General features: G+C 39.9%; 1 protein-coding gene across 4 annotated transcripts; it reads right to left on the bottom strand.

The window, feature by feature from the left end:
* Positions 1 to 2755: 2755 nt before the first annotated feature.
* PTP4A1 (protein tyrosine phosphatase 4A1) lies at positions 2756 to 13027 on the bottom strand. Of its 4 annotated transcripts, none has more exons than XM_040473860.1 (6): positions 12779 to 13027; positions 8655 to 9199; positions 7329 to 7421; positions 6870 to 7000; positions 5604 to 5678; positions 2756 to 5158 (listed from the first exon to the last, which is right to left on the bottom strand). In XM_040473860.1, the coding sequence occupies exons 2-6, from the start codon at positions 8757 to 8759 to the stop codon at positions 4957 to 4959; spliced, it is 606 nt and encodes a 201-aa protein (XP_040329794.1). In that variant the 5' UTR covers positions 8760 to 9199; positions 12779 to 13027; the 3' UTR covers positions 2756 to 4956. The 4 variants fall into 4 exon arrangements, with proteins under 4 accessions (XP_040329794.1, XP_040329791.1, XP_040329792.1 ...); XM_040473857.1 differs by having other exon boundaries at positions 2787 to 5162; positions 12779 to 13024; XM_040473858.1 differs by having other exon boundaries at positions 2787 to 5162; positions 8655 to 9196; positions 12779 to 13024.
* Positions 13028 to 13991: the final 964 nt, after the last annotated feature.

The raw sequence follows: 13991 nt of genomic DNA, 5'->3' as shown, positions 1-13991 counted from the left end.
GGAGGTGCCTTTCCTGTACTCTCCATTCTCTGTCCTCTCTCCACCAAAACAGCTCCCTACTCTCCGTGGTTTCTCTCACCTCCAGTTCACCTCTCCACGCCGTGTACCTGCTGAATTCTGTGGCTCGCTATGCAGATTGTGTTAACCCTCAGATCAATTTTCTAGGTGTGCAAAAATGGTTTGGGCTTGATCTACCTGTATTTCAGGTACTAGAGAAACAGAGAACTTCCATGCTACTCTGCCATCTTGGCCAACTCATCTGGATTATGAAATTTCTGGCTTTGAAACATACAAAGCCAAATGTAATGGTTTGTAGTTTTGATGATTAAGGGTAATTATAAATACATGTACTTGTTCTGTGTTCTGTAGCACCGATGTGTCCTAAATGGCTACTCTTTGAATTCAGCTTAGTTTTTTTTTTTTTATTGTTTTGAGACAGAGAGAGAGAGACAGAGCATGAGCAGGGGAGGGGCAGAGAGGGAGACAGATTCCGAAGCAGGCTCCAGGCTCTAAGCTGTCAGCAGAGCCTGAAGTGGGGCTCGAACCCATGGACTCTGAGATCATGACCTGAGCTAAAGTCGGATGCCCAACCAACTGAGCCACCCAAGCGCCCTGAATTCAGCTTAGTTTTTACAGTCCAAGTCTCTCAACATCAGCTTGACAAGTAGATTTTATCCGTGTGCTTCTCTGCCCATGCTCTGCATCTTATCTATTATATCTAGTCTGGCAGGAAGCCAAATTATCAATGCTGGCTAGTTACTTGATAGTAAGATTAAATAGGCTTTATTTAAGCACCTTTGATTCAATGAGCACACACTTTAATGCCTAAACTTCCTGACATCTATTTTGGTTGCTTGGAACTTGACCTCCTATGCTTGATATTTCAGCTATGTGAGACAGTACTGTGGATATACTCTTTAGGGGAGCCTGGCTGGCTCAGCCTGTAGAGCATGAGAATCTTGATCTCAAGGACGTTGACTAAAGCCCCTCATTGGGCACTGGGCTTAATTTTTTCTACTTTTTAAACTTTGAGAGGTAGTGGTTGCTGCTGTGTATGTCTTTTCAGCACAATAGAATTGCATTTGGTTGCTGGGTGGCTATGTGACCAGTTCTGTGCAGTGAATTTGATAGAAGTGTTATGTAGGATTTCTTAGTCAAGAACTTAATTATCAAAGCCCTTTTGGCCTTTTGTCACCACTAGCATTGTTCTAGAGAGAAGATGCTCTATCAGTTTGGGTCCCTGTGATGCATATGAAGTTCAAGGAATAAATCTAAATTATTTTCAGGGTTGTTTCTGCAGCATTATTTTAGCCTATCTTGACTTCAAAAAAAGTGCAAAAAAAGTAAAACATTCAATCTAAATGAAGAACTTTACAAAAATCACATGGCTTTCACAGAGAACACTTTGTTAAGGAAAATGAGTTCCATAGGCAGTTCAAGAACTCATAAAACCTTTTGTAGTCAGGCATATGTAGCCATAGCTGTGTGGTGTTGTACAGTCATGTTTGAATCTCTGCATTCTATTTATCAGTTACCTAACTGGAGGCTTATATCCCTTATATATAATATTGGGAAAACAGGATTTTAAAATAATTGAATTATGAAAATTACCTGACAGTAAGATCTTTAATAAATGGTAGCTATTATAACAGCTGTATTAATCAGTTAGTCTGGCAATATAGATCTAATTGTAGAGTTACTGTTAATCCTTCCATTCATAACTTAATGCACATAACTGGCTTAATTCATTGAAGGCAAACATTTATTTTCCTTTTCTTTCCAAGATTCTGTTTAGGCTAGTTACACCAAACATAATGCAGAAACATTGTGTCGGACATTTTGAAACCAGTCTTTAATTTCCAATTCAGGTATTATAACACACACACACACACACACACACTCTCTCTCTCTCTCTCTAAGAAAGTCAGGGAATATACAGTATAAACATGTATAGCATATCCTACCTTCATGCATTCTTTTTAAAACATACTTTTAAAATGAAGTTCTTTTAAAAGAATTAGAAAACGTAGAAAGAATTACTTATTCTGCTACTTCCCTTTGAAATTCCATTGTCTTAAATTCTAATAGAAAGTGTTCTTAACTATGGAAAGGGCTGGGATATTCACTGGAGACCAAAATCTGGTGATACCATCTTTTATGTTCTCTGCTGTACTCTCAAATGCCTAGAAACAGTAGGTATTTGTCAGATAAATAGAATGACATTTAAAAACAAATCCCAGAGATAAAGGTTCTGAAGTCTAGTTGGGGGACCACAATATCATTTTGAAGTGCTCTGGCTAAAGAGGGGATGTGACCAAATGTAATCACATGCCTGGGCTGGATACTTCTAGGCATAGAGCTGTGTGAAGGTGTGGGAATAAGTGCACTGTTCTAGAAAAAGGGGGGCATTAGGAGCAATAACAAATGAAGGTTACAGTATACTGCAAAATGACCAAGCTCATTTTCTAGGTTTTGCTTTCAACTAGAAGATTGCACGGTCTCCTATGATTCAGTAATCATATTACTCCTCAGCATTATGGTTCCTAGACAGGCCTAGTCAATGTTATGATTTACATCATCCTATTGAGGGAAATTGTTATCCAAAACCAAGTAACCCAATTCTTGAACACCATCTGAAAACTTTTTATATTCAAGACCTCATTATTTCTATTTTATTTCTTATTAGATATAAGGAATCTTCCAGAATGTATTGTGGGTATTCCTATGATTAGTCATATTTACAAGACACAAAGTATTTGGGTAAAAAGCAAATTTCATCATTTGTATACTTACAGATGAGGTTTATAAATTGATTTTAAGCACCATATATATACAATCCAATACTACAAACCAACAATGTTTCAAACTCAAGATGTTTCATTAACCATGATGCCACCTCGTCTCAATAAACAAACGCTGTTTTATGGGCTATGTGAGAAAGCAATCATCATTTAGTTATCAATTACACAAAATTATCTTGAAGGGTAGACTGTATTTAAAAAAGAACAAAACAACCAAAAAAGCCAGGCTAAATAACTAGCCCCAATTACAAAAGATCAAAGATATAAAGAACTAAGGGTCCCCAGAGACGCCCTCATTCCTTTTGCCTTGGCTCTAAGTTTCAAGAATGGTGCTAAACTGGCATGAAGAGATGGAAGCAAAATCTTTAAAACACAACGTGGAGTACCTTTTTGAATCTTACTGAGTTGTAACTATTTAAAAAAAAGTTCAGATAAGGACATCTGTCCTTTTTTAGATTAACATGAGCTATACAAAAGAAGCATTTTAGATTATTGAAAGAAATTTAACATTTATTAATCCCTCATGTGCCAGATACTCATGTTCAAATATCAAAACCTACAAAGGGATCTATTATTTGTAAATGATAAACTGGCTCAGAAGTTGCTCAAAACCAGTTATTAATTGTTGGAACTGAGCTTTAAATTAAGGCCTTCCTCTAGTTTAATTCAGGATAGCACACTGGTTGGCAGTGTACTAAGCCTGTAAAAAAGAAAGTCTATAATGGAAAGTATTTTTTAATATTAAGCAGTTCTCACGACCTTAACAAATTGTATCTATAAAGAGCTTACTAAATGTCAACTTCATTTAATCCTTCATTTGTTAAAGGAAAAAAAAAGAGGACATACTTCAAATGGCACTAAGTGAAGCATACTTCATTTATATCATTTTCTACAAAATAAGTTAACTTTAAGCCAAACAATTTCAATGATGATAAATGCATTTCATTATTTATTTAGATGTTTAAGCTCTCGCACTAGATTTTTACAAGCTGGTGAACACTGACAAATTATTTCTCCCACAGAACTATAACCACACATTCCCAGACAGTATAAATATATGGTTGAACTAACATTAATACACATCACCATTTTATCAATTACATAATAAAACAAATTATCAAGTATCCAAATATTAAGTTACACAGCTCAAAAGGCATATAAAATATTAGATGTCTGCTCAATTCATTAGCAGAAACCCACTTTTTTTTTTTTTTTTTTTTTGCAAGAGAGGTTGGGAAGAGAAGGAAAAAAAATCACACTTCAAACAAAAATAAGTTGGTAAACAACTTCAGATAAGAAAAAAAATACAAGAATTTCAGAAATTTTATGATTAAGAATTGTTTTAGCTACAATAACAAAGCATCTCTACCTTTTAAAAAAATATTTACTAAATTAAAGAGCATATTCTACATGTTCTGCACAAGACAAAGGCAACATTTTACTAAAAATACTTAATAGCCCCCTCCCATTCTTTTTTTCAGGCCCTCCCTGTAAGTTGCACCCCAAAGTGCAAACATTAAAATTAACTGTAAGGCTTTTTTTGTCTGGAGACATTAAAGACATGTGCTTCTGTACAATGTAGATTTTCAAAATGGAGGTTTTCCTTAACAGCACAAAATAAAATTTGTAGAAAGACATGAAACAATCATTGTTAAGACTTGGTAAAAATCCAAAAAAAAAAAAAGGTTGAGCAAACCTGATGTATACTGGTACAAATGTGGGAGATGTAAACATAAAGTGAGCAGGCAAATAACCATATAGGCCCTAATTTCTATGTTTGAAATGACTGAAGGAATAAACCACATAAGGTCCAGAGTGTTCATAGTTCCTGGGATTTTAGTTCTGTATAACACTAAAAATATACAAGTATTGTGCTGGGTATTTTGGCACCTAATCTTTCTAAATTTCATATATATTGATAAGATTCTGGCATGGGAATAGATTTAAAGACATAACTCAATACTGCATGATTTCAGGAAAGGTCAATTGGTACAAGTAATAAGCACATTTTAAATGTTGAACAGCAAGAATCTTTTGCTAAGTGTCCAAAACAGGTTGATCGTAACCCAAGCATAGAGGTTGCAATTCCATCAAACTTGTGGCCTGATAAAACTGCTTTCCAATACTCCTATGGAAGCTTCATTAGACTTATTCACTAAGCCAACATGTTGGCTACTATGTATGACAAATTAGGTCCTGTTTCAAGTTCCACTTCCAAGGCAATGACATCAGGCACCCCAGTTTTATTGAATGCAACAGTTGTTTCTATGACCATTGGAGTCTTTGAAGCGCAGCCGCATTTTAGGACGATATTTCTCCAAATACAAAAGTTGCTTGCTGTTAAAAGCTCCACGCCGCTTTCTGGATGGAGAAAAACAAAAGATGAAGCAACTAAAGCAAAATCCCTCTGTATTTCCATTTACCATGTTATAGGTAATTAATTATTATCTCTCTTGTGGCAATTAATCTTTTGATTAGTATGCTGTGACTTAATGCAGAAATATGGATAGGCATACATGTGTAAATGAAAAAAGGGTAGTAAAAAGTTCAAAATCTTGGGTGTTTAGTTACAATAGTCAAAATTTATATATCCATTTACATGAGGTGTAAGAAAAGACAAATTTATTGGATTAGAACCTCTGTAATATGAACAATTACATGAAATTCAAAAAAGGTAAGATCTTTATTTCCTGGCTTTAATACTGTCTTAAAAATGAACTTAATGGTTAGGTGGACCATGGGGGAAAAATTGTAATATAATTAAACTCACTAACGATGAAAAAAAATTCATTACACACTTACTGTCTTATGAACTGTACTGCATCTTCATATTTCATTCCACCTTCAATTAATGCTAGGGCAACAAGCACTGGAGCTCTGGTAAGGTAAGAATTTTGGTAAATCACTTAAAAAAAAAAATAAAATCCTAGGAAATTCAATACTCCAAACATTCCCCAATCCAAAAGTACTATAATTTACTACCCTTCCTATGTAATACCTTATAATAAATCTTGACTTCATGTTAAAAAATTAATAAAGTATCAGCATTTTCCTACCAAACCCAGATTTTTACCTGGAACCAAAAATGAAATATGCCTTGAACTGTTGCAAATAAGTCTAGAAATTAAGATTTGTATTATTGGAGGGCAATTTTGAAAAAATTTAGGAGGGTAAATCTTCATAAATGCAGACAATTTTTTCCTGAATTCCAAGCAGTGAAAAGTATATTCCATTAAAAAAAAAAAATTGTTTTTAAAGGTCACGAACTCCTCTCCTAAAGATCTTCTGCAAATGTTTGCTTTAACCCCCCTGCCTCCCAATCACTGGGCCATCAGTGTTCATTTTACTTCCCTCCACTAGAATAGAACTTTTTTTTTTTGGTGGAGGGCATGGAGGGCAGTGGTAGTGATGCACAAATCTGGACATGAATATTTTGGTATTACTGGGTAAGGAGTTCTCATTGAATCAAAATTCAGGATCAAGCACTCTATCAAAAGCATACCATATGCAATGCAAATTACCTTAGAAATGATTCATAGTTCTTTTTTGCAATGAGTTTGGACCATGACTCTAATACCATTGATATAACCTAGCACACACGATTAACTCTGTAAATAATTGTGCCCACAGAGACAAGTGTAAATTACAACTATAGTGTCTGTTAGTTCCAGACTGGAATAATGTACTGGAATACATTATAGTTACATTCATTTATCTTTTTAAAAAAATTTTTTAAAAAATGTTTATTTATTTAAGACAGAGAGGGACAGAGCATGAGCAGGGGAAGGACAGAGAAAAGAGGGAGACACAGAATCCGAAGCAGGCTCTAGGCTCCGAGCTGTCAGTACAGAGCCCAATGCGGGACTTGAACCCACAAACTTGAGCTGATGTTGGGTGGTTAACCAACTAAGTCACCCAGACACCCCCACCTACTTTTTAGTTTTAATATGTAACGTAACAAAGCAAAATGACTCAAAAAATGATAATGGAGTCTTTACTGGAATCAAAATCAAGTTTTTACTAGAATTAAGACCAATACCATCAAATGGATTTAAGAAATTCTCTTACCTCCCAAGACCTGCAACACAATGAACAGCAATACAACAACCAGGTTCTTCACGAAACTTAATTTTTACAAGACTTAACCAGTCATCAACAATCTGGTTGGATGGTGGTGCACCATCATCAAAAGGCCAATCCTAAGTCAAAAGAATATTTAAACAGTTTAGATTTTTTAATAAAATACCAAACTAGTAATTCTAAGTTTCTAACACTCCAATGTCTTCAGAAGCATTTTAATATGTCTAAACATGTGTTTTATAAAACCCTACTGTCAATGAAATGCAAATAAATGCTGAATCTTTATAAAGATCTCATTGCTTCAAAGCTTTACTTAGCTTTCACCTTTACTTAGAAATTAAGATAATGCATTCTCTTGTAATAACTTAAAAAAATTAGGCATTTTGAAGTTGGTCATTTTTTTTGTAGCACAGTATCATAAACACATAGGAACTATTATATACTTACGAGAACATGGATGCCTTCTTTCTCTACAAGAGTAGTGTCATAAGTTGCTTCACATACTCTTACTATTGTGGTAACACCATACTTCTTAAGTTCCTGGATAAAACATACATAAAACACACTTAATAAGTCTTTACAACAATGTTACTATTGCTCACCAACTGTCCAACAGGTATTGCTAGTTAACCGAAATTCATTCATGGAATCACTGATATAACCTAGGTATGTTTAATAGGGAAGTGAAATCTTGTTTTAAGTGACAATACCAGAGCAGCATAAAAAAGGGGAAATACTAAACATCACATATTTTTAACAAATGAGACGTTAAAAAAAATCCTATGGCCCTTCATACATGGAAGTTGTTTATAGTCATGGTAACACAAGCTGGATGGAGATCAAGTACTACTAAAAGAGGATTAGAAGCAATTCAGGGACAAAGATAAGTAAAATAGAACCCAAAGGAATCACTCATGACTATAAGTAATCTGACCTGACATGATTACATTGGTTCCTTAAACTTTTGCTCATTTGCAGTACATACTGTAATTTAGAACCTTAGAAGTAAATTCAAAGACTCTAAAATCCCGAAACTACAGTGTAAAAAAACCAACATCATTTAAAACTACAGGGTATAAGACTCATAATCCATTATTACTAATTATAATTGGTAGCTAAAAATTGGCTTCTAAGCATCAAATAGGGTCCAAAACATAAGCTAACTTTGGTTATGATATTAGTCATTAGGCTAAGCAGATACATGAAAAATGTCTATGTGGTAGCCTTCCTCCTATAAATTTCTTGTGAAAACCATACTGTTATACCGCCCTCACAGAAATTTAAATAAGCAAACTGTGAGGCATGAACAACTAAATTATCTTATTATAAATCCAAACTAATTCAAGTACATGTCCTTCTTTAGATGTAAAAAATAACCTAAAGGGAAAAACCTGATATTTCATTTCTGGGAATTGAACTGCAGTTATACCAACAGAAATTTTCTTTCTTTTTAACATTTGTTTACTTTTAAAAGAGAGAGAGAGAGAGAGAGAGAGAGAGAGAGAGAGAGACAGAGTGCAAGTGGGGGAGGGGCACAGAGAGAGGGAGGCACAGAATCCAAAGTAGGTTCCAGGCTCTGAGCTGTCAGCACAGAGCCTGACAGGGGCCTCGAACTTACAAATTGTGAGATCATGACCTAAGTGGAAGTCGGACACTTAACTGATTGAGTCACCCAGGCGCCCCGCTCCAAACAAAAATTTTCTAAACTACTATTTTGTTAGATAAAAAGCCCCACCACCAAACTGTAATCAATATAAGAGTATCAAACCTTACCTCTATAAATTTGTTTAAGGTCGCATTGGTTGGATTGTGTGTAATGAGAAATCTCATGTTCTTGTATGTGACTTCCACAGGAGCTGGGCGGTTCATTCGAGCCATGTTAATTTTGTTAAAAACACTCAATAAGGTTATGAAAGAATTTTAAAAATTGAAACAGAAATGATGCAAAGAAACTGAGTCTACTTCGATATACTCCACTTGAAATTCTCAGTGCTTTGAGTATGAAGTTGGGAGTAATGGGAAATGAAATGAACCTCCTAACAAGAAGCAGCAATTCTTCAATCCAGTAATACTGAGGCAATAGAAAGGAAGTGCACTGAGGTTTACCCCATCCAGGTCAGAACTCTTGTAAAATGCTCTGTGGATTTCAATTCAACACTCTGTGTCCAGGTTAACCACTCTTATGGGGGCTTCTTGGTGGAGTAGTAATGAATTTCTACAGTTCACTTGTCTGCATAGAGGTCGTGCTGTGCCTGGCAGTAATCTCCACTGCCCTTCAGAAACTCCATAAATGTGTGACCAAGAACACCACAGAACTGCTGTTTAAAAGAAAAAAAGAGAGAGGGAAAAAAATTGTTTTCTAATTCAAAGGAGTATGTTATACTTTTGTAGTATTTAAGTGCACAACTATCTTCAAATATGGGCCCAACCCACCTCTTCAACTTTTACTGAAAATACAAAAATATAAGAGTGATTACAGATTAAAGCAATAACCATAAAACAAGCATTCACAAGTAGATTACTTTAAACTGAAATTACTGCCCTAAAACAGAAAACCCTCAAATACTATTGTTACCTTTGGTCAATATCACTTACATGTATTTTTCAATTAATTATTCATTTTAAATAGTTATTGGCTTTACACTGTTATAAGCTCTACCTACGAACAGCTTTCTATGTAGAGTTTTCCAACTAATAAAATATTTTTACATATTGTAAACTTCATGAAAAGTTTGGAAGCTGTTAGTTCTTGCATAGTTTACTTACTCCTCTAAAGACTCAACCTATGTGTTTGTGTGTGTGTGTGTATATATATATATATATATACACACACATATATATATATATATATATTTTTTTTTTACCTTTATTTTTAAAGTACTCTCTGCAACCAACATGGGGCTCAAACTTACAATCCTAAGGATCAAGAGTCACATGGTCAACTGACATAGCCAGCCCGGCTCCCCTCAACCAATATGTTCTTAAGAGGAAAAACAGAAACTAGTTTTCAAATTCTTCCAGATACACTATCTCATTTGATTCTTAGCAACCTAATAATTCCCTTTCAACAGATTTTCCTTATCTGAGTCTTTGAAAGTCAATCAACTTATTATATGAAGTATCATAAGGATATACATTTATTAAAAAAAAAAAGACTTGTGTTTGCATGTGTGCTTAGGAGTAAAGCCAGGAATAAGAAAAATTCATAGGTTAATAAAAGCACCAAGTACCAGGCACTGCCTCAAACACTTTATATGTATTTCCAAAGGCAAATTACCCAATAAAATGTATTCTTTTAAGAATAATATGGAAACCAATTTGACAATAAATTTCATATATATAAAAAAAAAGAATAAAAGATTCCCCTAAATTTAAACATTTAAAAGGCTTAAAATTAAATTCAATCTATCTGCTATTTTCATTTTGCAACTTTAAATAGCATTTTGCACCATGCCAGTTATAGGCTCCAGAATAACTTTGCTACATTTTGAAGAATTCACATATGGCAAATCATTGAAACGTCAAGTTAAAAACCCAGTTCATTTTTTCTGTCAAAACAAAGGAACTAGCCTCAGGAGTCATTTCTTACAAGATTGTCCCAGAAGAAAGAGGACTTTCATTATTCCAAATTTGTTTAAATGAGCCCTCAGAGGTTATTCCTTCACCTATTTGCTAGCTGGGTTAAAACATTAGTGACTACCATTAAGGACTTTACTACAGCAAACACAGACTGCAGTAATCTGGAAAATAATTTTAATTATATGTTTTCCTCAAATCCTAAATATTATTTCCTTAGAATTGAAAAAAAAAAAAGTGATTCTGGCAGCTTTTCCATGACATACAAGGAACTTAAGAATCTTTGTAAAGTGTTAAGTGCAATGACCCGTGTAGTTCGGTATTCTGATTTCCAGATACTCTTTTGTCAACTGAAAGCAAATATGTAAGACAGTATTTCACATCACGATTTCCACATTTAACAGCTAAAATTCTCGTCACAGCTGAGTCTGGACACATCTCTTCATATAAGCAACTTTCATCACGGAGCAAAGAAAGCAACAGAAATAATTCACTTAGTGGAGCCATCCAGTGGCTGGGGGGGAACTTCCACCAAAACAGCAGTCACCACAACTACCTAACACCTTTCCTTACTGCCTAAGACATTTCCTCATTACCAATTTCCTTTCCACAGGAGAAACTATCCACAATAGGCTACTCAGAAATACCAAGGAATGTCTCTCCCCTTCCACCTAGCAGTGCATATAATCACAATAATATACACAGAGGGAAGAAAGCAGTTTCTGTGCAGAAGCTTAAGTTGGTCTGTCAGACTGCAGTCAAAGCAATTAATCTGCAGGACCACTTTGTCCAGTAGTTCGTTGGAAAGTTTGTTTCAGATCTACTTGTATCTTAGGTAACGCACCTGGTACAGAGCATATGTGAAATGCATGGGGATGATCTAGCTTTTCGGTTTTCAACCGATTTACTGCCATCAAACAAAATTCATATAAAAAGAATAACAGGAAGCATTGCCTCAGAATCTGGATCCCAAGCAGGTCGACGGTTCCAACTACAGTGCAAATAACAACTTAATACTCTTGGAATGGCAGAAGGCTTCCACCGACAGAAGATAAACCTCAGAATTCTGGCTCTGGTTGCCTGCCGTTGCCACAAGCCAAAAGCAGGCAACAACACATTACACCAAGGATTTCAGGAACAGTTCTAAATAGTCCCCTATTAAAAGGCGCCATCCAGGGCCCCAAAGATTGGCAGGGAAAGTGCATACTGGTGCCCGGCCGTGGACTCCTTCGCTTCAGTGCAACAGTAGTCCTGGCAGTTTCCAAGGCGCTCAGACCCAGACCATTTCTCCACCGACTTGTCCCAGAGAAAGGACAAGACTCGACTTGTTCCCATTATCCAGAGCCCGAAGTGGGGCGTTAAATCCGGAACAGCTCGAATTACCAGGTGGAGACTGAGGGAGCAGGGCGGGGCAGGGAGTCGGTGTCCTCACCTAGCAGAGCCTCGCACTAGCCCCCGTAAGGCTGCAGCTCGGGGAAAGCCCCCGATGGCCGCAGCTCAGCACACGCGGCCGTGCGCGCCGGGGCCCGCCCGCGGCGCTCCCTCTCCGCGCCGCAATCACGGGTTCGCGCCGCGCCTTCAGTCAGGCGCGGACGCCGAGGCCATTTTGTCTGAGGCGCCGGTCGGGCCGCGGTGCACAGGGGTGGCGGCACCAGGCTCCTGTCCCGCTCCGGGCCGCGAGCCCGGAGACCTCCCGGTCGAGACCGTTATCAGCCTCGCCCGCTGCCCCGCCTACTCCACGCCGGCCCGGGTCTGGTGGCGACCCCGCCGCCGCGCCCTCCCCGTATCCGGCTCCGCAGTGACACGCGCAGCCCTTGCCCCACCCCGGGCCACGTCTCCCGCTTCCCAGGCGGGCCGCTCTCTTTCGGCCAAACAAAGGGGACTCGGGACGCCGCGGAGCCCGCCGGGCCCCGGCCAGGCGCGCCAGACCCGAGGGCCAAGGGCGGAGGCGGCGGTCACAAAGCGGCTTTTGTGCCGCCCCGCCCGGCCTGCTGCGGTGGCCGAAACCGCCCCCGCCCGCCGCGCAGGCCCGGCCGCACCGCCCCCACCGTCCCCGGCTCGGCGGGGATGAGGAAGCCGGTGCCTCTGGCAGCCAACCGCCACTCCGCAGCCCCGTGGACCCCAGCGTTCGCCTCCCCGCAGCCAGCCCCACCGGCCGGCCACAGGCCCGTAGTCCGGACCGCTCCTGCCAGGGACCCACCGGAACTGCGTGCTGGGGCGGTGGGGAGCGGACGCCGGTCTCCGAACAAAGGCGACGGTGGGGATGGGGGGGCCGGCCGTGGAGCCCCGGCCCCAGAGGCGGCTGTGCGACGGATACTCACAGGAATATGTTTACTCATTGAAGATTGTGGCCTAATCATACAGCCGGTCCCGAGGCGGCGGCGACACAGGCGGTGGCGGCGGCTGCAGGGCAGGGGGTAGCGGTGGTCTTCGCGGGGCGGCGGCGGCTTTGCAGGCGGCGGCGGGGGCACCAGACTCTACCATGCAGTGAGCGGCTCCGAGGAGAGCGCGTAGCCCAGCCGGCCCGCAGTACAGGGAGCCAATACGCGCGCCGAGGCGCCCTTGCGTCACAAACCCTCTGTTTTATAGACGGCACGACGTGTGAACTCCCGGCCACCAATCACCGCCGGGGGCCCCAGGCCGAGCGCCGACGAGCGGGGGCGGAGACCCGCCCCTTGCGGACGTCACCGCGCGGCGGCCGCTGCCGGTGTGAACCGGTTGATGAATGGCGAAACGCTGGAGTCGTAGCATCTCTAGGGCGGGGGAGGGAAGGGGCAGTGGAGGGACTCAGGGGTGGACGAAGTCTGGGGTGGGGAAGGAATGGGAGCGGGAGAAGATTTCGATCGACTGTAAGGAATCACGCCGGAAGCCCTGGTTGTCATAGTTAAAACCGCCGAGGAGTGCGCAGATGTCACATGGGGAGCTTTGAAGTTGCCTCAAACTTAAAATGCCATCCCTTTAGGGCTGGAACCGTGCCTTAGCCCCGACCCTACTTTCTTCTGCCATAAGTCAAACCACAGTCATCTTTGTCAGCGGTTTACTTTGGCACCTGCGCCACTACGATCTCCGTCATCATATAATATTTATGTCGCACGGCCGCTGTACCCGGTGACTCAACACCTTGAAAGCCACGGCCCTAGGCTCGGACAAGGTGGATACTTGTCGCCGGGGGCACTTTCAAGCGGGGAGAAACTTCGCAAACTTCTGCTAGGGGAGACTGGGAGAGTACCTTGTGAGGCAGATAAAGCCCCATGCTTCCTATAGTCTTTTTTGGTCACGCCTCCATACTACACACGCGGGCGACTGCAGTTGGCTCAGTTGTGGCATTTCGAAATCACATGCATCCTTTGTACTGCTGCTCACTTGATGTGTTGTCACAGATAATGAAAGGTTAGTCACTGCTAGAAGGAAGCGTTTTAAAAATTAAGAATCTTTGGTTATGTCAAGGACTGCTGTAATTCTTTGCGTCAAAGCTAAAGCTTGTTTGCTTTCTTTCTTTCTTTCTTTCTTTCTTTCTTTCTTTCTTTCTTTCTT

This window comes from Herpailurus yagouaroundi, unplaced genomic scaffold (genome assembly GCF_014898765.1).
Source record: "Herpailurus yagouaroundi ecotype Mexico unplaced genomic scaffold, PumYag 139, whole genome shotgun sequence".
Classification (NCBI taxonomy): domain Eukaryota; kingdom Metazoa; phylum Chordata; class Mammalia; order Carnivora; family Felidae; genus Herpailurus; species Herpailurus yagouaroundi.
This window is presented reverse-complemented; position numbering and strand designations above follow the sequence as displayed.

Coding starts and splice junctions, on each gene's coding strand:
- PTP4A1 (XM_040473860.1), bottom strand. CDS start 8,759: ATGGCTCGAATGAACCGCCCAGCTCCTGTGGAAGTCACATACAAGAAC. Junction 7,001..7,328: donor AAGAAGGCATCCATGTTCTC/GTAAGTATATAA, acceptor CTTTTGACTTAG/GATTGGCCTTTTGATGATGG. Junction 5,679..6,869: donor TGTGTTGCAGGTCTTGGGAG/GTAAGAGAATTT, acceptor TTACCTTACCAG/AGCTCCAGTGCTTGTTGCCC.